Source organism: Oncorhynchus kisutch, linkage group LG6 (assembly GCF_002021735.2).
Source record: "Oncorhynchus kisutch isolate 150728-3 linkage group LG6, Okis_V2, whole genome shotgun sequence".
Classification (NCBI taxonomy): domain Eukaryota; kingdom Metazoa; phylum Chordata; class Actinopteri; order Salmoniformes; family Salmonidae; genus Oncorhynchus; species Oncorhynchus kisutch.
In genome coordinates, this window is record NC_034179.2 from 49,757,794 (window position 1) to 49,782,551 (window position 24,758).

At 42.4% G+C, this 24,758-nt stretch overlaps 1 protein-coding gene across 15 annotated transcripts in view; it reads right to left on the reverse strand.

Moving 5' to 3' along the window:
• The window catches only part of LOC109892939 (disks large homolog 2), a 195,740-nt gene that overhangs the window by 68,256 nt on the left and 102,726 nt on the right, over window positions 1-24,758 (reverse strand). For 8 of the 15 annotated variants that reach the window (XM_031826844.1, XM_031826850.1, XM_031826852.1 and 5 more), the window contains exon 3: window positions 2,462-2,515. In XM_031826844.1, coding sequence (XP_031682704.1) covers window positions 2,462-2,515 — 54 coding nt within the window. Of the gene's footprint in view, window positions 1-2,461; window positions 2,516-14,806; window positions 15,362-24,758 lie in introns of those variants that run through there. The other 7 variants (XM_031826840.1, XM_031826841.1, XM_031826838.1 and 4 more) reach the window with 4 other exon arrangements.

The following is a 24,758-nucleotide window of genomic DNA, read 5'->3' on the forward strand; positions in this document are numbered from 1 at the left end:
CTTACTTACAAGCCCTTAACAAACAATGCACTTCAAGAAATAGAGCTCAGAAAATATTTACTAAATAAACTAAAGAATAAAATGAATAGTAACACAATAAAATAACAATAACGAGGTTATATACTCGGATGCCGAGGAGATGCCATACCACGTGGTGATGCAACTGGTCAAGATGCTCTCACTGGTGCAGCTGTATACATTTTTGAGGATCTGGGGCCCCATGCCAAATCTTTTCAGTTTCCTGAGGAGGAAAAGGTGTTGTCGTGGCCTCTTTATGATTGTCTTGGTGTGTTTGGACCATGATAGTTTGTTGGTGATGTGGACACCAAGGAACTTGAAACACTCGACCCACTCCACTAAAGCCCCGTTGATGTTAATGGGGGCCTGTTCGGCCCACCTTTTCCTGTAGTCCATGATCAGCTCCTTTGTCTTGCACACGTTGAGGGAGAGGTTGTTGTCCTGGCACCACACTGCCAGGTCTCTGACCTCCTCCCTATAGACTGTCTCATCGTTGTTGGTGATCAGGCCAACCACTGTTGTGTCATTAGCAAACTTAATGATCGTGTTGGAGTCGTGCTTTGCCACGTAGTTGTGGGTGTACAGGGAGTACAGGAGGGGACTAAGCACGCACCCCTGTGTGACATGTTGAGGATTAGCGTGGCAGATGTGTTATTACCTACCCTTACCACCTGGGGGCAGCCCGTCAGGAAGTCCAGGATCCAGTTGCAGAGGGAGGTGTTTAGTCCCAGGGTCCTTAGCTTAGTGATGAGCTTTGTGGGCATTATGATGTTGAATGCTGAGCTGTAGTCAATGAACAGCATTCTCACATAGGTGTTTCTTTTGTCCAGGTGGGAAAGGGCAGTGTGGAGTGTGATTGAATCATTTGTGGATCTGCTGGGGCGGTATGCGAATTGGAGTGGGTCTAGGGTTTTGGGATGATGGTGTTGATGTGAGCAATGACCAGCCTTTCAAAGCCCTTCATGGCTACCGGCATGAGTGCTACGGGTCGGTAGTCATTTAGGAAGGTTACCTTAGCATTCTTGGGCATAGGGACTATGGTGGTCTATTTGAAACATGTAGGTATTACAGACTCGGTCAAGGAGAGGTTGAAAATGTCAGTGAAGACACTTGCCAGTTGGTCAGCGCATGCTCTGAGCACAAGTCCTGGTAATCCGTCTGGCCCTGCGGCCTTGTGAATGTTGATCCATTAAAATGTCTTACTCACATCGGCTACGGAGGGAGTGATCACACAGTCGTCCAGAACAGCTGGTGCTCTCATGCATGCTTCAGTGTTGCTTGCCTTGAAGCGAGCATAGAAGTTTAGCACATCTGGTAGGCTTGTGTCACTGGGCAGCTCGCGGCTGGCAGCTTCCGTAATCCGTAATAGTTTGCAAGCCCTGCCACATCTGATGAGCATCAGAGGAGCTGTAATATGATTTAATCTTAGACCTGTACTGACCCTTGGCTTGTTTGATGGTTCGTCAGAGGGCATAGCGGGATTTCTTATAAGCGTCCGGATTAGTGTCCAGCTCCTTGAAAGGGGCAGCTCTAGCCTTTAGCTCAGTGCGGATGTTGCCTGTTATCTATGACTTCTTTTTATTTATTTTATTTTACCTTTATTTAACCAGGTAGGCAAGTTGAGAACAAGTTCTCATTTACAATTGCGACCTGGCCAAGATAAAGCAAAGCAGTTCGATACAACACAGAGTTACACATGGAGTAAAACAAACATACAGTCAATAATACAGTAGAAAAATAAGTCTATATACAATGTGAGCAAATGAGGTGAGATAAGGGAGGTAAAGGCAAAAAAAGGCCATGGTGGCGAAGTAAATACAATATAGCAAGTAAAACACTGGAATGGTAGATTTGCAGTGGAAGAATGTGCAAAGTAGAGAATAGAAATAATGGGGTGCAAAGGAGCAAAATAAACAAATACAGTAGGGGGAGAGGTAGTTGTTTGGGCTAAATTATAGATGGGCTATGTACAGGTGCAGTAATCAGTAATCTTCTAGGTGGGATACTTTATTTTCACCCTAACTCATTAATTTAGCATCTCACTCCAAATTGTGTCCAAATGGCTTTTTGAAGGACTTTTTGAGTCCCAGTGCCAACAAATAGAAACCATCAATAATAAATATCTGTTAAGAGAAAAGTTCTGATGCCAAACCAAAATGCTGGCTTTTGGGCTGTACAAATCAGTGGTCCTGTGTAGGTGTTTTATTTATAACAACTATCAATAATTCACAATAGTGGCCTTATTTGTTTTACCCATACACTGTATGTTGTGTTCCAGATAAATATTTAAGAATATAACGTTCAGCCATTGACAACCAGTGCTGAAAAGTCTTACCTGTAAAGACTACTTAAAGTAGGTATAGGGTCAATCCACATGGAAATATATGCCGTTCGTACTTAAACATAATAAAATCAATTGCCGAAAATTGAAAAAGGAACTCACGTAAGGTACAGACTCCAGAGTATCCGTGTTGACAATTATTGGGGCGGGACTCGCCTGAAAAAGAGAGAAAAAGGGGGAGAGAAAGATAAGAAAAAGCAAGAGAAGCCTGGACCCACCAGTGTCCTACTTTCTATAAATGGATCCAAAGGACAGCTTCTGGATCATGTGGTGACTTCACCCTGTATCATGAAGAATTCCAGAGCCTTCCTCTAGACGCCAGTGCCGTCGGAAAAGTATTCAGACCCCTTGACTTTTTCCAAATTTTGTTACGTTACAGTTAAAATTTTACCCCCATTTTCTCAATTTTGTGATTGCGAACTTCTCTCATCGCTCCAACTCCCCAATGGGCTCAGAAGAGGCGAAGGTCGAGTCATGCGTCCTCCGAAACATGACCCCCCCAAACCGCGCTTCTTAACACCTGCTCGCTTAACCCATAAGCCAGCCGCACCAAAGTGTCAGAGAATACACCGTTCAATTGACGACCAAAGTCAGCCTGCAGGCACCCGGCCTGCCACAAGTAGTTGCTAGACCATGATGAGCCAAGTCAAGTCCCCCGGCCAAACCCTTACCTAACCCGGATGACGCTGGGCCAATTGTGCGCCGCCCTATGGGACTCCCGGGCAAGGCCGGTAATGACAGGCTGGGATCGAACTCCAAGCTGTAGTGAAGCCGCAACACTGCGATGCAGTGCCTTAGACCGCTGCGCAACTCGGGAGGCCGGTTACAGCCTTATTCTAAAATTGATTAAATATATATATCTTTTTTTTTTTACAAATCTACGCACAATACCCCATAATGACAAAATGAAAACAGGTTTTTAGAAATGTTTGCAAATGTATTAAAAATAAACATAAATACCTTATTTACATAAGTATTCAGACCCTATACTATGAGACTCGAACTTGAGCTCAGGTGCATCCTGTTTCCATTAATCATCCTTCAGATATTTCTACAACTTGATTGGAGTACACCTGTGGTCAATTCAATTGATTGGACATGATTTGGAAAGGCACACACCTGTTTATATAAAGGTCCCACAGTTGACAGTGCATGTCATAGCAAAAACCAAGCAATGTCCGTCGAAGAAATTGTCCGTTGTGTGTCGGGGCACAAATCTGGGGAAGGGTACCAAAACATGTCTGCAGGATTGAAGGACCCCAAGAACACAGTGGCCTCCATCATTTTTAAATAGAAGAAGTTTTGAATCACCAAGACTCTTCCTAGAGCTGGCTGCCAGCCAGGCCAAACTGAGCAATTGGAGGAGAAGGGCCTTGGTTAGGGAGGTGACCATCCAGAAGGACATCTCTGCAGCACTGAAATATTAGAGTGACCAGACAGAAGCCACTCCTCAGTAAAAGGCACATGGAAACCTGCTTGGAGTTTGCCAAAAGGCACCTAAAGGACTCTCTGATGAAACCAAGATTGAACTCTTTGGCCTGAATTCCAAGCGTCACGTCTGGATGAAACCTACGGTGAAGCATGATGGTGGCAGCATCATGCTGACGGGATGTTTTTCAGCAGCAGGGACTGGGAGACTAGTCAGAGTCAAGGGAAAGAGGATGAACATAGAAAAGTACAGAGAGATCGTTGATGAAAACCTACTCCAGAGAGCTCAGGAACCTCACACTAGGGCGAAGGTAGCTGTGCAGCGACGCTCCCCATCCAACCTGACATGGGAGAAACTCTACAAATACAGGGGTGCCTTCCCCAGATCTGTGCCTCGACACAATCCTGTCTCAGAGCTCTATGGACAATTCCTTCGACCTCATGGCTTGGTTTTTGCTCTGACATGCACTGTCAACTGTGGGACCTTATATAGACAGATGATCAATGGAAACAGGACGAATCTTAGCTCAATTTCAAGTCTCAAAGCAAAGGGTCAGAATACTTATGTAAACAAGGTATTTCTGTTTTTTATTTGTAATAAATGTGCAAAAAAATCTAAAAACCTGTTTTTGCTTTGTCATTATGGGGTATTGCTTGTAGATGAATGAGGAAAGCATTTATTTAATTAATTTGAAAATAAGGCTGTAACGTAACAAAATGAGGAAAAAGTGAAGGGGTCTGAATACTTTCTGAATGCACTGTATTTGCAGGTCTTTGACAGCCAGATACTTCTAAGCAATAAGATGGCTCCACATTATCTTCCAATAGCCTTTCTGGTGCTCACTCTTACAGAATGCCCTGAAAGGGAAAGGCTGGCTCAGGCAAGTGATTCCAGTGTCTTTCAGCCTTTTCTACTAAACCTTTCGATGTTTCCATCAAACAAAGCTCCTTCATATTTTTACAAATTGTTTGGAGCAGGTAGACTGATGTGTGTGTGTGTGTTTGAGGCAGAATGGTGTTTGTGGGTAAATCAATATCTCTGATTGAGACACTTTCTGCTTACAATGCACTGCTGCTAATTGACTGCATAGATTCTCAACCACACAATCTCTCTCAATCAGGGAGAGGAAGGACGAGAGAGAGAGAGCATGTGTGTATGTGTGCATGCACGTGTGCAAAGAGAAAGGGAAAGATTGATTTGAGTGCATTTAAATGAGCAGCACTCAAAGAAATCAATTGAGGGGCTATTCAGGATTATGATTATTATTCAAAGGCAGTTTATATTTAACCGGCAGAAAACGAATGTAAACCTTTATGCCTTACCAGGAATACTAGACTCAATGTATGTTGTTAATTAGTTCACTGTTAATACAATCCCCCCCCCAAATTGTGCAAGTCAGTCAAGCATTCACTGCAGACAAAGAACGTATGATGCATAATGCCTCATATGATGCAAAACACATGCATCATCGTAAGAGTTTTTGCTTTGTACTGCAAGTGCTCCATGTTGTAAACTTGAACGCTGACAATTTTTGGGGACTCCATAAAACCACACTGGTCTAGGTTACACTATGTGTAAGGGAGGAGTGAGGAGCTAGATTTTCCCCATGCAATATTCATTGTAATGTCACACACACACACGCACGCACACACACACACTAGCTTGGTACTCAGCATGTGTGCAAGCATAAGTCATGTTCACACAGCTGAATACATGCAGTACATACCGGGTACAGACACTGTACTATTGCGTGACTGCATTTCCAACCAATTTTTGTCTTCCTCTCTTGACAATGGTGCACACTGACATCAGTTCTTTCAGAGAAGCATATTAAGTCTGAGGCCCTATCTAAATTTCCTGTGATTCCTCGCATCACATCTCCTCACCTCCTCGTCATGATCCAAAGTCCAAAGTCCCTCCCTCCAATGTGTTTTGAGAAGGACGCAAGGAGAGATGATGCGAGGAACAGAGGACAGACGAATTCAAAAAGAGCCTGAACCTACAACAAAAGGGACTGGTCGGGATTCACTGTGGGGAGCCTGGTCTGATCTACATCTGGGGTTAATTAGGTGTTAATAACTACAATACACAGAGCATTGTTAATTACAAGTCTAACACCGCGTCCCAAATGCACCCTATTCCCTTTAAAGTGTACATATTATGAACAAGTTCCATCTGGGTCTATTTAAAAGTACTGCACTACATAGAGAAAAGGGTACAATTTGTATTGCATAAGAACCCTTTTAGCTATCGGAATTCCACCTCAAATGTATAAAACATGCAATAACTTGGCAATATCACCAAGCCACTCTGTCTGTGGATTACTGACGATTAGTTGAGGATGAAATGTGAAAATGTTTCTGTTGAAGACGGCTGCATCCCAAATGGCTCCCATAGGGCTCTGGTCAAAAGTTGTGCACTATATGGAATAGGGTGCCATTTGGGATGCAGGCAACTTCTTATATTTGACTGCACAATGTAGCAGAATATATCAACAACTATTTCAACCACTTATGCTGCCAATGATTTAGCCTTTCACTGTTCACCTAGGCAAATAATGTACATGAACATTTACAATGCCTTCAGAAAGTACTCTCTTGTAACAAACATTTTGTTGTGTTACAGCATGAATTCCAAATGGATTAAATTAACAAAAGATTTTCACCCATCTACACACAATACCCCATAATGACAAAGTGAAAACACGTTTTTAGAAATTGGAGCGCATTTATTGTAAAAGAAAAACAGAAATATCTCATTTACATAAGTATTCACACCCCTGAGTCAATACTTTGTAGAAGCACCTTTGGCAGCAATTACAGCACTGTCTTTCTGGGTAAGTCTCTAAGAGCTTTCCACAGCTGGATTGTGAAAATGTTCCATTATTCTATTCAAAGTTCTTCATGCTCCGTCAAGTTGGTTGTTGATCATTGCTAGACAACCATTTTCAGGTCTTGCCATAGATTTTCATGTAGATTTAAGTCAAAACTGTAACTCGTCCACTCAAGAACATTCACCGTCTTCTTGGTAAGCAACTCCAGTGTAGATTTGGCCTTGTGTTTTAGGTTATTGTCATGCTGAAAGATGAATTAATCTCCCAGTGTCTGGTGGAAAGCAGACTGAACCAGGTTTTCCTCTAGGATTTTGCCTGTGCTTAGCTCCATTCTGTTTATTTTTTATCCTGAAAAACTCCCCAGTCCTTAATAATTATACCCATAACATGATGCAGCCACCACTATGCTGATAAATATGGAGAGTGGTACTCAGTAATGTGTTGTATTGGATTTGCCCCAAACATAGCACATTGTATTCAGGACAAAAAAGTGAATTGGTTTGCCACATTTCTTGCAGTATTACTTTAGAACCTTGTGCAAACAGGATGCATGTTTTGGAATATTTTTTATTCTGTACAGGCTTCCTTCTATTCTCTCTGTCAATTTAGGTTAGTACTGTGGAGTAACTACAATGTTGTTGATCCCTCCTCAGTTTTCTCCTATCACAGCCATTAAACTCTATAACTGTTTTACAGTCAGAAATCCCTGAGAGGTTTGTGTGTATGTGTGGGGTATAGAGATGAGGTAGTCATTCAAAAATCATGTTAAACACTATTATTGCACACAGAGTGAGTCCATGCAACTCAAAACGTTTTACTCCTGAACCTATTTAGGCTTGCCATAACAAAGTTGTTCAACACTTATTGACTCAAGAAATGTCAGCTTTTCATTTTGAATGAATTTGTCAAAAATTTAAAAAAACATTATTCCACGTTGACATTAGATGAGTGACAAAATAAATCAAAATGGTATCTATTTTAAATTTAGGCTGTAACACAACAAGATGTGTAAGAAGCCAAGTGATGTGAATACTTTCTGAAGGCACTGTAGCACCACTGGTGCTGATCAAAACCTAACAAAGGGGAAACTTTTATCCTGTCAGACATATCTTAAGCTGTTACTTTAGTATGGGATGTTGAGAACCCTGTACTCCAATTTCTCAGTGCAGCCATCGTGCTCCAGTTCATTTTGGTCAATAATTTAAGGGTGAATCTATGTGTGGTGCACCACGCGTAGAAATAACAAATCTATCATTTACAAGAATTTGTTCACATGTAAAAACAGTCAACAACAAAAGCAGATAAAGAGAAGGAGAACAAGAGAGAGATTATTAAGAGAGAGGGAAACATCAAGGTTGCGGCAAAGGAAAGAAAGTTGTGGTCGGTCTTGGAGAATGGTTTAAATGATGGTGGGAGGTAGATGAGGGGGAGAGAAAGGTAGTCCCAAATCAATGTAGTCCCTCCTGGATTTGACTTTTTTTCATGTTTATTTAACTAAAGTCAGTTAAGAACAAATTCTTATTTACAATGACGGCCTAGGAGCAGTGGGGTAGAACAACAAATTTTTACCTTGTCAGCTTGGGGATTCGATCTGGCAACCTTTAGGTTACTGGCCCGACGCTCTAACCACTAGGCTACCTGCTGTCCCTCTGGATAGGGGTAAGCCCATCAGAAGACAAGGTGAAATAAGTACTATGTTGCTTACACATATCCAATCCCTTCAGGAGTGACCGGGGAGGAGAGTCTACCCAGCAAACAGGGAACCTTCCCAGAACATTAGCTAAGATTCCCATTAAGTTCTAGTTAGGGTTTTCTTACATTAGGATGGTAACATCCCCAAAACATTCAAATAATGTTTTTGATGATTTTTTTGTTTGTTGTAGAAACTGATTTTAATGAAATATCCTTAGAATGTTCTTCTAACGTTCACAAACAATTTGTGCACAAAATTTGTAACAACCACCACAGAACATTCTCATTAGGTTTCCAGGTAATGTAATAACACAATTTAACAGTAATGTTTTTAGGACACTGCCGCAACAAAATGTTGCCAAAATACCGCACACAAAAAGCCAAAATACAGCACACAAAATTGTAGACACATTTACAACATAAAACACAAAGCACTACAGTTTAAAAAATACATACATTTACACATTGAACAGCAAGATGATTTGGGAACGTCTGGCGCCACTAGGGTTCAAAACATTGATAGCCCCCCCACTTAATTTTCCATCATAGTGTTTAGGCTAGCTTTCAAATTTAAAAGGACAAGCCTGTGTAATTTCAGGACCTTTTGAAGCACATTCCAACCAGAAGGGGTAGAGAACTGGAAAGCTTTTTTCCCTAGCTTTGTACCGGCCTCAACAAAACACAATCATGTGAGCGCAGGCAATAGTTTTAATCGGAGCTGTCTCAATATGGCCTTGTAAATAAAAACGTACCACTGATTTAATCTCCGATGAACTAAGGAAGGCCAACCCACTCTCGGGTACAGTGATGTGTGAGCGCTTTGGAGTTAGTAACAACCCTCAGCGACCCAAACCTCAATCCCTGTACACAGGCATTTTCCCCACTGCACTAAAAACTGATATGGTGAATCCCCTTCTGGAGAAAAGTAATCTAGAATCTTCAGCTCTTAGCAATTTTCGGGCCAATCTCCAACCTATTCTTAAACAAAATTCTGGAGAAATTGGTTTTCAAACAGCTAAATGATTTAAGTGCCAACTGTATTTCTGTATTCCAATCTGGTTTTCGGGCCCACCACAGCACAGAGACAGCTGGTGGTAAATTATCTTAGAGCCAACACAGATGCCAAACAGCATCCCACAGTCGCCTCTTCACTGTTGATGTTGAGACTGGTGTTTTGCGGGTACTATTTAATGAAGCTGCCAGTTGAGGACTTGTGAGGCATCTGTTTCTCAAACTAGATACTCTAATGTACTTGTCCTCTTGCTCAGTTGTTGCCCCGGGGCCTCCCACTCCTCTTTCTATTCTGGTTAGTGCCTGTTTACACAACGTTGTTCGAGATCTTCAGTTTCTTGGAAATTTCTCACATGGAATAGCCTCCATGTCTCAGAACAAGAATAGACTGACGAGTTTCAGAAGAAAGTCTTTGTTTCTAGCCATTTTGAGCCTGTAATCAAACCCACAAATGCTGATGCTCCAGATACTCGACTAGTCTAAAAGCCAGTTTCATTGCTTCTTTAATCAGCACTACAGTTTTCAGCTGTGCTAACAATTGCAAATGGGTTTTCTAATGATCAATTAGTCTTTTAAAATGATAAACTTGGATTAGCTAACACAACATGCCATTGGAAAAAAGGAGTGATGGTTGCTGATAATGGGCCTCTGTACACCTATGTAGATATTCCATAAAAAATCTGCCGTTTCCAGCTAAATATTTCCTTTACAACATCAACAATGTTTACACTGTATTTCTGATCAATTTGAGGCTATTTTAATGGATTAAAAATGTTTACTTTTCTTTCAAAAACAAGGACATTTCTAAGTGACCCCAAAACTTTTGAACAGTAGTGTATGTACAATAAATGTCTAATACATTGTCATGTGATTGCAAATATTTGCCATGTGTTTCTACATGGATTGTTGTTACATTAAATAAACATTAATGGGCTGTTCAACATGTCATTTTGTCATTCTGGGAGCATAGGAATAACATTCAAAGAACATTGATGGAATGTTTTGTGCACACATAAACAAACATTACAAACATTAAAAGAATGTCTGGAAGAAGAAGTGGACAGATCTCGTGTCATATCTCCACAATGTTCCCACAACCTACAGAAATATTTTCGGAACTTTTAAATAACATAAAATAGTGTGTTCTGGGAAAGTTCTTACAACATCAGGTGAATGTTTTCTTCCAACCTAATAGAAACATTGTAATTATCAGCACAACTGGACAGGTTTGTGTTTTGGGAACAAACCGTATCTCGTCATATCACCACAAAGTTACTCCAACCTGAAGAAATGTGTCATAAAAAATTTGATGTCCCCACAGTTTTCCCACCAGACTGTACCCACAACCTAATGAAATATTCTGGGTACCTTTAGAAAACTGACAGAATGTGTTCTGGGAACGTTCCTGCAATGTCAGGCGAATTGATTTGGGATTCAGGGGTAGAGAGAGGAGTAGAGATGAAATGAGAGTGGAGCACAGTAAAAGAGGAGAGGACAATATAGCAAATGAGAGATAAGTGATAGAGAAAAAAGGTCCCATTTGGGATGCAACCATTCTCTGTTCAGCTCCATGTATCAATGGGAAACTCTAGTAAAACCAGAGTGCTGCATTGCCTCATTGAAATCCTGTAGCCCTGTTGATGGATGTTCCGACATTATTTGCTCTTGGCACACATCCCCATGGCAATTTCAGTCGTGCTACGGTTGCACAAACATTATTCATCGGACCAATAAGCATGCATTGCATAAAGGTTTAAAGCAAACCTTTAGACGTCACACATGATCCCATTGTAATTGCCAAGATTGGTTATGTATTTGGAATTGGGAAGTCATGTTTTTTTATTATGGTCTGAATTATTATGTTATGGCATAGTGCCAAACAACCCAAAACTGACTGTCAGATCTGACACTGTTTTGGACAGATTTTTCCCATAGGCAACTCCAACATTGACACTTTACTATACTGAACAAAAACATAAACACAACATGTAAAGTGTTGGTCCCATGTTTCATGAGCCAAAATCAAAGATCCCAGAAAAGTTCCATTTGCACAAAAATATCACACATTTGTTTACATCCCTGTTATCACGGACGTCGTCATGGAAATGACCGGACCAAGGTGCAGCGTGGTGAGCGTACATTTTCCTTTGTTTATGTCAATGTCGCCAACAAAACAAAGAATGAGGGCACGACCATGAAGCTTACTAGGGCTATAGTGCCACTAACAAAGTCAACTACCCACAAAACACAAAGGAAAAAAGGCTGCCTAAGTATGATTCCCAATCAGAGACAACGATAGACAGCTGTCCCTGATTGAGAACTATACCCGGCCAAACCATAAAAACAGAAAACATAGAAATAAAGAAACTAGTATGCCCACCCTAGTCACACCCTGGCCCAAAATAGAGAATAAAAGCCTCTCTATGGCCAAGGCGTGACACTGTTAGTGAGCATTTCTCCTTTGCCAAGGCAAACCATCCACCTGACATGTGTGGCATATCAAGAAGCTGGTTAAACAACATGATTATTAAACAGGTGCACCTTGTGTTGGGGACAATAAAAGGCCACTCTGTAAAATGAGGAGTTTTATCACACAACACAATGCTACAGATCTCTCAAGTTTTGAGGGAGCGTGCAATTGGCATGCTGACTGCAAGAATGTCCAACAGAGACAGTTTTACTCACTGGGATTGTGCCACTTATCCTCTCAGGGACTGAGAACCACAAATAGTCTCATTCCTCTCTCTAATAACCTTGGTCAATACACTACAATACTGCACCTGGGAGCAAAAGACATTGAACCCTGTTTGCCAATACCATGAAATGACATGATATGGTTTCATTCAGACGTTGAGATGTTAGGACATGTAAAAAAGCTTATGGTGCAGATAGCAGGCTTGCCAAAGTCTAAATACAAAGCAGCCCAAGAAATAATGCTGCAGTTTCTGTGATTATTATCTGTGTATAATTAAGATTTATTTATATCAATGACTCATGTGGACCCATTAAAAATGCCAAAATCCATTCATATTTCAAAGTCCAAATAGTGTGTGTGTGTGTGTGTGTGTGTGTGCTTGTTTTGTCCACTTACTCACCTGAGCCTCTGTCCACACTCTCCCAAAAGTCTTACTTCAGAAACCGGGGAGGTTACCAAACACATTTTTACCAAAGAGATCTGAACATTTCCATCCAAAATCTTTAAAAACACTTTCGTAAGTCAATGAACTCTGGCGACAAGATTTTCAGTCACAAAGACGCGGGCCTACACGCACACGCACATGAGCGGTGCAAACACACTATTTCACAGTGTATCACGGATAAACTCAGCAAAAAAAGAAACGTCCTCTCACTGTCAACTGCGTTTATTTTCAGCAAACTTAACATGTGTAAATATTTATATGAAAATAACAAGATTCAACAACTGAGACATAAACTGAACAAGTTCCACAGACATGGAATAATGTGGCCCTGAACAAAGGGGGGGGGTTAAAATCAAAAGTAACAGTCAGTATCTGGTGTGGCCACCAGCTGCATTAAGTACTGCAGTGCATCTCCTCCTCATGGACTGCACCAGATTTGCCAGTTCTTGCTGTGTGATGTTACCCCACTCTTCCACCAAGGCACCTGCAAGTTCCTGGACATTTCTGGGGGGAATGGCCCTAGCTCTCACACTCCGATCTAACAGGTACCAGACGTGCTCAATGGGATTGAGATCCGGGCTCCTCGCTGGCCATGACAGAACACTGACATTCCTGTCTTGCAGGAAATCACACACAGAACAAGCAGTATGGCTTTTGGCATTGTCATGCTGGAGGGTCATGTCAGGATGAGCCTGCAGGAAGGGTATCACATGAGGGAGGAGGATGTCTTCCCTGTAACGCACAGCGTTGAGATTGCCTGCAATGACAACAAGCTCAGTCCGTTGATGCTGTGACACATCGCCCCAGACCATGAAGGACCCTCCACCTCCAAACGTTCCCGCTCCAGAGTACAGGCCTCGTTGTAACACTCATTCCTTCAACGATAAACGCGAATCCGACCATCATCCCTGGTAAGACAAAAACTTGACTCTTCAGAGAAGAGCACTTTTTGCCAGTGCTGTCTGGTCCAGCGACGGTGGGTTTGTGCCCATGTTGCCCGGTGATGTCTGGTGAGGACCTGCCTTACAAAAGGCCTACAAGCCCTCAGTCCAGCCTCCCTCAGCCTATTGCGGACAGTCTGAGCACTGATGGAGGGATTGTGTGTTCCTGGTGTAACTCGGGCAGTTGTTGTTGTTGCCATCCTGTACCTGTCCTGCAGGTGTGATGTTCAGATGTACCGATCCTGTGCAGGTGTGGTTACACATGGTCTGCCACTGCGAGGACAATCAGCTGTCAGTCCTGTCTCCCTGTAGCGCTGTCTTCGGCATCTCACAGTACGGACATTGCAATGTATTGCCCTGGCCACATCTGCAGTCCTCATGCCTCCTTGCAGCATGCCTAAGGCACATTCATGCAGATGAGCATAGAAAGGCCTCTTGTGTCCTAAGTTTTCATAACTGTGATCTTAATTGCCTACCGTTAGTGTCTTAATGACCGTTCCACAGGTGCATGTTCATTAATTGTTTAGGGTTCATTGAACAAGCATGGGAAGATCTGTGAAGCTATTTGGATTTTTACGAATTATCTTTGAAAGACAGGGTCCTGAAAAAGGGACGTTTCTTTTTTTGCTGAGTACAACTATTCACTTTAACATCACCAAGCTAATGGACTGGGAGGAGAAAGCATTGCTACATTCACATATTATGCAAGAGTGCATCTTTTGAACAGCGCATCCTCAACTCACACATCATTTTAGATGTGACGCCTACTGGGTATCTGCCTGCTCTGGGGTGAAGTTTCCTCTAGGTACAGATCTAGGATCAGCTTCCCCTCCCCAAACTCTAACCATTAGTGGGGAAAAACTAAACTGAACCAAGCTCAAGGTCAGCGACTTCACCCATCTATCTGCCTACAGCTTGTGTCACTCTGAGGCAAATCTCACAGAAGTCTCCTTTTTAGAAAACACAGTAAAACAGAGTAATGATTCAGATGAATGTCTGAATTAAAATGCATCCTAGCTGCATTTAGTTTAGGCTTTGTCCTCTTGTTAAGAGAACGCCTGTTGGCATATTGGCATAGCTACTTAATATTGTAAAGTTCTCCAGCTCTATGCAGCTCCCAGCCGTCAACCAAGAACCCTGAAGATTACACACGAAAGATATAATCCAAATTCAGCACCTCGGCTTTAGCCCGTGAGTGGGTTTGCTGAGACGGCAACTCATTCCCTCCCATACGGCGCCACGGGGAACACAAACTCTTACACACACACACACACACACACACACACATCTAACCCTTGCTCCTATACTGCTATATAACAAAATCCCTTCTCAATCCTGTCACCCTAATGATCCCCTTAGAGCTGCTCTGATCTGGACCAAAATGCATGAATGGTTGGTTACCTGGTAGTGGTCCTGCCAGCTCTGACTCTGCGGACAGCCGCATTCGGACCACAGGTCACAGCTGCCTCCTTTGGCGCGGACCACAGAGCGTCCTGGGCTTCTCCAAGAGCTTTCAGAGTGGGTAGCCATAAGACGGCCCCTCTGCCGGGGCAGAGTAGCACCCCCTGAGGCTGAGCCATAGTGGTATCCCTGGGGCGGTTGCTGCTGCCATCCACAATAGCACGGCACCTCTCCACAACCCCTTCGGTCCATCTCCACAAAGCAGCTCTGCTGTTTGTTCAGGTAGGCAGCAGTTATCCTGCCCCGTGCAATCCCTTGCTCCCTCTCTCTTTAAGGTTTCTTGTCTTCCGTGCTCTGTGAACAAGGGAGGTGATGCTCGACTCCTCTAACGATAAATTAACAAACGACACTGTTAAGTTGGCAGTGTGTGTGTGTGTGAGATTCCCTGCTCTGAGAGAGAGTGCGTGTGCATGTGTGTGAGTGAGTGGTGACAGAGAGCCTGTACTTCTGTTAGAGACCAGGCATGATAGGAAAGTGAGAGGCAACAACAGCAGCAGCAGCCAAGCAGCAGCCAAACAGCAGCTGTGTGTGTGAGAGAGATATAGAAAGAGAGAGATAAGGGGTGGTCAGGGGCAGAGAGAGAAGGTGGAAGAATAACAAAGAGCAGAGATGAAACAGAGAGAGGGAGAGAGAGAGAGAGAGGGAGAAAGAGGAAAGCTGAATTAGAGAGAGAGAAAGAAAAGCTGAATTAGAGAGAGAGAAAGAAAAGCTTGAATTAGAGAGAGAAAAAGAGAGAGAGACAAGCAGAGATGAGCAAAGAGAGAAGGGGCTGGCTAGGATCTTTTGCGTTGCTGGCCATGGGCTGGCTGGTAGCTCTTTGTCAATAGATGACTCTACCTGCAGCACAACATGACGGCATCCACGAATCCAGGCAGAAGCAATCTATGCTCCACACAGCTGGGAATTTGAGACAAGAGCCTGCACTACAAATTGGTTCAGGTGGAGACAGCCTCTCTGTTTTCAATTACAGATGCTTCTGTCTATCTCTTTCCACTTGAGTTTCTAACTGGGTTTGATAACATTCCTACCTCTAAACCGCCTCCACCAAGAAACACATGGACCGAATCAAACCCAGATTGAATCATTGTCACTTGTAGTTTTAATGATACATATTTCTCTGTGTATGACTGTAATTCATACGGTAGACTGCATGGCATTGTAGGATTTTCAAGTGCTATCTCATAAAATGGTAATAAAGAAAAATGTGTTCTTCTTGTCCTTTGGACAATGACAATATATTGTGGAGATTGAAATGCGTCTCAGCACAAGGCACGTGGCCTATCAATCAATGACCAACCACAATACAAACTCCATGATTGATAGAATTTAAGTAGGTGGCCAAATGATTCATGCATTGGCAAGAATAAGGTCACTGGCACTTCCTTATTCAATGAAATGTCTATTTTTTTATTCCAGCGTCAGATTTAATCACAAGCGAAGGGCTTTAGATGGAGTAATTGATGCTAAACCGCTCAGGCTAAAATATCCAGCTGCTTTTCGATCAGATTAATGCCCCACACTGACATCTACTACTGCACAACTGTTGAAAACAAGCCGACCACAAAAACCCTACTAGAAATTTCACAACAGATTAAAGGTAGACTCCGCGATATGATGTAGATGCAGAAAATAAACAGCATTGTGGGTCAATTTCCACAACAGCTAAGAGCATTGAAGTATGAGGCTCAACTTCCCAACTGTTTTGGTGCCCTGGCTACAACACTGAAACAGAGTGACGCGAACCTGAGCACATCCACAGATACTGTGTGTGACTGTGATAGCAAAGTCATGCGAGACACATTTAGTATGATATGTTATGTTTCGTATGGAATGTATTCATTTGTGGCTGTCCATCACCCAATTCGTATTACATGTTACGAATTTGAAAACGTACAATATGTTACGAATTAGTAAAACGTACAATATGTTACGGTTTCCTTTTGTCCAGGTTTGAGATTGCGTCATCTGTGGCGCTGTTGGGGTGGTATGCGAATTGGAGTTGGTCTAGGGTTTCCGGCATGATGGTGTTGATGTGAGCCATGACCAGCCTTTCAAAGCATTTCATGGCTACCGACGTGAGTGCTATGGGCGGTAATCATTTAGGCAGGTTACCATCACTTTCTTGGGCAAAGGGACTATGGTGGTCTGTTTGAAACATGTAGGTATTACAGACTCGGCCAGGGAGAGGTTGAAAATGTCAGTGAAGACACTTGCCACACTTGCCACTTGGTCCGTGCATGCTTTGAGTACACGTCCTGGTAATCCGTCTGGCCCTGCGGCTTTGTGAATGTTGACCTGTTTAAAGGTCTTGCTCACATCGGCTATGGAGAGCGTGATCACGCAGTCGTCCGGAACATCTAGTGCTCTCATGCATGTTTCAGTGTTGTTTTCCTCGAAGTGAGCATAAACGGCATTTAGCTTGTCTGGTAGGCTTGCGTCACTGGGCAGCTCCCGGCTGGGTTTCCCTTTGTAGTGAGTAATAGTTTGCAAGCCCTGAAACATCCGACGAGCATCAGAGACGGTGTCGTAGGATTCAATCTTAGTCTCGTATTGACGCTTTGTTTGATGGTTCGTCGGAGGGCATAGTGCGATATCTTATAAGCATCCAGATTAGTGTCCCGCTCCTTGAAAGCAGCAAGTCTAGCCTTTAGCTCAGTGCGGATGTTGCCTGTAATCCATGGCTTCTGGTTGGGATATGTACGTATGGCCACTGTGGGGACAACACCGTCGATGCACTTCTTGATGAAGCTGGTGACTGAGGTGGTACAGTATACTCCTCAATGCCATTGGATGAATCCCAGAACATATTCCAGTCTGTGCTAGCAAAACTGTGGCGTAGCAACCGCTACCATATTGAGCGAGTCACTGGTACCTCCTGCTTTAGTTTTAGCTTGTAAGCAGGAATCAGGAAGATATAATTATGGGCTAACATGCTAAGTAGTTACAAAGTAGTTAAAAAGTAGTAAGTAGTTGAACAGTTGCTAATTAGCTAAAATGCTGAAGTTGTCCCTGATGAGATTTTGAACTCACAACCTATACGCCCGACCGACCACCCTGCTTTAGTTTTTGCCTTAAGTAACCATCGGACTTATGTAACCATACCAACATATCATACTCATTTCTAGTGTTCCGGATTTACATTTACTATGTTAGTCTAGTCTATGAGACCAGGCTGTAATCAGACCCGGTGTCATTGGTGACATACTTCTTTCCAGGCAGCCTTTGAGGCCCCGGAAATCCTAACTTTGCCCATTAGTAGTGAAAATGCTAACCTGACCCAAGATCAGTGTCTAGAGGCCACTTCACCATACTCCAACTTTGAGAGATAAGCACTAAAATGGAGTAGGAGTACCCAGAGCCTACAGAATACTTGATAACAACACAGGACAGAAATACTTCTACATGAGAGAGGATACTCTGAATCCTGGATTTCATTGAGAGGTATCAGATATTCATTCTGTTTCTACATTGATAGGACATTATGGATATCAGTATAACATACTGGTCTCAGAATACAATTATAAGGCAATCAAAGTGGCCAAGATTAGGTTTGGTGAATTACATGATCTACAGAGTTGCCTTGATGGTATAACACTTCCATGGACCACCACATAATTAATGCATTTATAGTGTCTTCCCAATACAGGTCGCCTACCACTCAACATGCATGCATGCACATACACACACACTTACTCATGCATGCATGCATGCATGCACACACACACGCACACATTTTTGCAGACCAACTCTAATCTCAATCTGCTGTTTACACTACTAATCCTTTGCACTCCGGATCTATGTCAGCTCGATTTCATCAGATATCCAGGGTGCCTCCCACCAGTGACCTCTCCCCCTTCTCTTGAAATGTAAACTCGTTCACTATTTCCCACAAATCTAAAATCCTTGGGCTGGTGGGAGTTTTCACCATATTTCTTATACCAGTCATTTACTTTCAAATCAGTGAAGGGATGTGAACAAGTGCACATTTATGAAGTAGTGATAATTAGGACATAGGACATTTTATATGTGCAAGACAAATTTACCTCTCAAGGGCAAAAAAAAAGTTCTGTCTACCTATAGATTTCGAAATAAAATGAATGGACACATAATGGACCTTATCCACAAAGCAGCCGTTATGTTCGGAATCTAGGCTTGAAGGGTAAGAAGAAAAAGTGCTCCAGAAAATAGTGCAGAAATGTTCCTCATGTTTAACCTTTAATTCTGTTATGAAACTGTTATCTACCATATTAGACTTGTTTTCTTATGCTGAACAGTCCCAGCAAAGTCAAGAAAACGTGACTTCACAATGTGACACATGGCAATGCCAAGGGTGAAAAAGTCAGCTTCCATAGCTGAGAAGCTTCTTTGGTTGCAGTTGACCATTAAAGATGTGGGAGTTACATCATTTCTGCAGGCATTGGTGTCGGTCTCTGCCAGCTCAATGTTTGTGGGGGCTTAATTACATTGCGGAAGGCCTCCTCTCCCACTCTGAGGCTGACAGGAGTGTGAATGGATACTGACTGTGTCTGACAGCATCAGTACTGGGGGAAGATCCTGTGGGGTTGACAGAAACGCAAGTCTCAAAACCGGGCCAGAGCTCAGCAATGCCCCCTGCAGGCCTTGTGGAGAATTTGTTTCACAGAGTAGAGTCACTGTTTTGGCAAGCCAACTTGTTGTGTGAAGAGTGACTAGGAGTGGGTTTAAGTTGCTCCCCACTAACGGGTAAGGCCCGGATTGGGGGAAGTGGATGCTGGTGCTAGATACACTACATGACCAAAGTATGTGGACACCTGCTCGTCGAAGATCTCATTCCAAAATCATGGAATGAGATGTTTGACAGCCTCCACTTTTCTGGGAAGACTTTCCAGTAGATGTCACACAAACATTAGTGAGGTCGGGCACTGATGTTGGGCGATTAGGCCTGACTCGCAGTTGTCATTCCAATTCATCCCAAAGGTGTTCGATGTGGTTGAGTTCAGGGCTCTGTGCAGGCCAGTCAAGTTCTTCCGCACCTATCTTGACAATTTCTGTATGGACCTAGCTTTTGTGCATGAGGGCATTGTCATGTACAGAATTGTCTAGAATGCCATTGTATGCTGTAGAGATAAGACTTCCTTTCACTTGAACCAAGAGGCCTAGCCCGAACCATGAAAAACAGCCCCAGACCATTATTCCTCCTCCACCAAACTTTACAGTTGCCACTATGCATTCGGCAGGTAGCGTTCTCCTGGCATTCGCCAAACCCAGATGCATCACTCCAGAGAACGCTTTTCCACTGCTCCAGAGTCCAATGTCGGCAAGGTTTACACCACTCCAGCAGACTCTTGGCATTGTGCATGGTGATCTTAGGCTTGTGTGTGGCTGCTCGGCCATGGAAACCCATTTCATGAATCTCCCGACAAACAGTTATTGTGCTGTCGTTGCTTCCAGAGGCAGTTTGGAACTCGGTAGTGAGTGTTGCAACCGAGAAAATACTTTTTTTATTTTTTTACATGCTACGCGCTTCAGCACTCGGCAGTACCGTTCTGTGAGCTTGTGTGGCCTATCACTTCGCGGCTGAGCCATTGTTGCTCCTAGAAGTGTCCACTTCACAATAACAGTACTTAGTTGACCGGGGAAGCTCTAGCAGGGAATACATTTGATGAACTGACTTGTTGGAAAGGTGGCATCCTATGACAATGCCACGTTGAAAATCACTGAGCTCTTCAGTAAGGTCATTCTACTGCCAATGTTTGTCTATGGAGATTGCATGAATGTGTGCTTGATTCTATACACCTGTCAACAACAGGTGTGGCTGAAATAGCCAAATCCACTAATTTGAAGGGGTGTCCACAAACTTCTGTATATATAGTGTAAGTACCTAGGGAAAACTTCACCTGGGATCAATTGACTAAGCTACATTGAGGTTCCTGTCTAGACTCCTAGAGAGTGCTTCAAAATGTAAGCCTGTCAGACCTGTCACTGTTCCATTAATGGCACAATCTATCATTTCCCACAGCCTGACTCTCAACTTTGTTTTGGAAGGTCTAAACTGAAGGATGGGGCTGGGGAAATGTAAACACTTATTCATAGATAGAGCTATGGATGCAATGATTGATAGTCTATGAGATTGGCACAATAGTTTTGAAGCTATACATTGTTTGTGAAAGACAAAAAAACAAACAAACATTGGACTAATACAGCCAGAATTTTGGGGTTGTCACAAGACTGTTCCCACATTTCACTTGTTGACTCATTGATCAGTAGCTGTTGTTGAATTATTTACAGATGATGCAATTGCATTTGACTTGCACAGTAGAGTCTACCCAATAGCAGTTGAGTCACAGTAGAGTCTACCCAATAGCAGTTATTAATGGAATTCCATTTAGAATAAAGATGAAAAAAGCAGATGATAAAACAAGAAACAAAAGGTTTCAAAAGGTCTTCCATACAGCTTTCACCTCTCAGGTCCTTTTTATCATATGTAGGGCTGTTATGATGACCGCCACAATAGCAGTCATGAGTCATGACCGCGGTAAAAATCCACGTGACTGTTGAATCATGGTAACTAGGCTTCTCCAAAACTGCGCCCTGATGTCGCTGATGGTAATTAGTAGCCTACCAAACTTGTTAATGGCCAGTCGCTAATGGCCTGGTTCTCAGCGCTCTATTGTCCCACTAATCATTTTGACATCAATGCAAATGCCATCGAAAAATCAAATGCCCTGGCATTCAGAGTTTGCGCTAATAGGATCACCAGCGAGAGCTAATATAAAGCAGAGTTTTGATGACCTCTATTAAAAAGAGAGACCCCCATCAGCTTTATATAGGCTAGGCCTACTATATTTATTTCTCAACTTACCTAATATTAAGCACATTGCTTCACGGAACTGGAGTAGCCTACCTGGCTGGCATGAAAATGAACAGGAAACACATCCTCCATTCACTCGTGTTATTGACTTGTTTATTGTTTACTCCATGTGTAACTCTGTGTTGTTGTCTGCTCACACTGCTATGCTTTATCTTGGCCAGGTCGCAGTTGTAAATGAGAACTTGTTCTCAACTAGCCTACCTGGTTAAATAAAGGTGAAAAAAAACAAAAACAAAAATAAATAAATACATGTCTAAAGACCCAATTACATTGAGAAGTGCTTGTCAAATTGTGAATGAGAGACTGATGAAGTGTGTGCATGCAGTCTGTGCAAGAAACAAAGCAGTGCCCTGCCTTTCATGCCACTTTTTTTCAACATCATCATTAGTCGCATCATGCAGCCTCAGAATGTAGACCTATTAGATATCAAAACATACAGCCGAAGGTTTGTATCACAACTAAAGTGTACAAATAACTCTAAATGAAGCATATAGGAGGACCTGTTTCAAAGGATCACTTTGCTAACCTCTCAACACAGAATAGCCCTATGAAATATTCTGGGAAAAATATGCTTTCTATTTATTTCAGCTATGTTCAATGGTATTCTTCTTACTATAAAATAATGCCACGGAATTTATAAGCAAATCTTGTCTGCTAAATGAACTAGTGTAGCCCACAGCAGATCAGGGCCGAACATAAGGACGACTCAGAATATGCTATTCTGTTCTTCTGAAATAGGCTACATTTTCTTCATATAATGTTTCTTTAGACCTGCCTACAATAAATCATGGATTTATTGTGCTGGTGTAGGCTATATTAAATGGTTTAATTAGACTTTTTAAAGTAAAATGTTCCAAAGGTCCGCATCAGTGGCTTGTAGGCTTGTAGAGGCTCGTAGAGATGCTAAACGTGTTTATGTTAATTAGCGGTCAACTAGTCTACCACATGACAGTTTTCGTCTTGACAAAATTTCATGAGCGCCACAGCCCTTATCATTTCCATTAGATCATGCGTTTCATTCATTCATTCATTTATATAAATGTGCAAATTCATCTTGCACAGTATCATCCTGTTGAATATCTGGCGACTCACTCCACCCTTCCTTGGGTACTTTAGTACGTTTTTCCTTATACCATGCAGTAAAAGGCAATTATGAGCAGATCCCTAGTTCCATCTGCCTCAATGTCACTCCTCTCAAAAATAATTTGACCCCCTCAACAGTCACCCAGGTGAAAGAGCCTGTCAAATCCTGACAGGTCATTTACTGAGGCCGTTCCATTCTGTTGAACAGTGCTGAGCCACTCGAACTGCAGTCACACGGAAGCAGAGCCTTGTCCTCAAGCCTCTGGACAAAGGGAGCATGCTAAGAGAAAGAAATTGAGATGATATCTGAACAACTAAATGGCTGAATCTTTCTCTGCATTCCCTTCAAAGAGTATAATGTTCACAATAGATGCACAGAAAGAAACAGATATCGAGCTTAAGGTAGTATGATATCTGAGAAATTATATAAAAAACATAGCCTACTCTTTGGCAGTACACTAAGCTTTAGTATGACACAGGGGACCCAGCTGCAGTCTGGCAGATCAAGCATGTCTTTATAGACCAATTGCTGCTATTTCTTTTAAGCAGAGTGTTGAGGGAGAAAGACACTTGTACTTCATTAGATGTCCACATGGAGGCACTGGTAGCTCAGTTTTTATGTTTTATAGACAAGTGATCACATTGTGTACTCCAGTTTAGAACCATCTTAAAGGGGCAATCCGCAATTAACAAAGGCCACTCCCCTGCCACTGTTTCGGTAAAAATTTGAGTGATGGGGTTGCAGAAAAGTAACCATTCTCAAATCAGGGCTATGGATACAAGGACCAACCACCCATGATATCCATATTATAGTTTTAACCATGTTTTGAGGCTATACAGTGTTTGTTTACATTTACTTTGTTTACAAACATTGGAGTAAAGCACAAATTTTAGGTTGTGATGAGGTATGACAGTTGAACTAAGCGCATGAGGCATTTATAAGTTATATTCTTCAAGAATCAGTGTGTATATATAATCAATTGAAAAGTTTTTAAAAAGAAGGTAGCAATCACAGATTTCCCCTTTAAAATGCTGCTATTTTCTCAATATGACTTTCGAGGTTAACAAAGTAAACGACACTTCCTTTAGAGCTGAGAAAAATACAAATGTACTGCTGGGGATGGTAGAAGGACACAGCAACAGGACCTTTTGTTTACATGATGATTAACTCTGAGATATCTGAATAGCTTGACCACATGTGACGTAAATGGAGTGGAAATGTCATCCCAATCACAACCCTCTGCACACCAATACAACACAAGTAGTACTGTCAACACTTCTGCATTTCCTGGGTCCGTGGTGACAGTACTCAGAGAGGGTGGCATCACTGTACAATGGCAGCTGCTACTAGTTTACACAAAGCTGACTAACAATCGATTCCACACATGAACGCACATACATAAAACCGCACACTTTCCCTAACAGGATACAAAGAGGGCAGTGGAGCATAATCATTCATTGAACCACACACGCATGCACACACGCATACGCGCACACAAAGCACACACAGCGCCACTTAGCCAATTTAATGCAGCAAGAAGAGCCATTCCAGCTCCATTCCAGCTCTACGATTTGAAAGACCTTTCAGGGAGATATCAGAAGCTGTTGCAGACTTCTGTTGTAGAGGGTATACATAAAGAGCTACATGCAAAATGAAAAGCTGATGATTATTTAATGGCTGAAGGGAAGGGTGAGGCGCTGAGATATTCTAGATTATTCTACCGAGATGTGGCTGCGACTGATTAGAGACTTACCAGCGGGAGATACAGAGGAGGATGCTGGGGCGGGCCCCATAGTGTAATTTTTTTTCACATTTTGGTTTAACTTTATTTAAAGGTCTAATATAGATTATCAGCTTAGTGCATATATTCCTGATGCAAAGATACAGTTTGGTCATGGCTAAGGTTGCAAAATCTTGGCAACTTTCCCAAAATTCTCTGGTTTTCCAGAATTCCATGC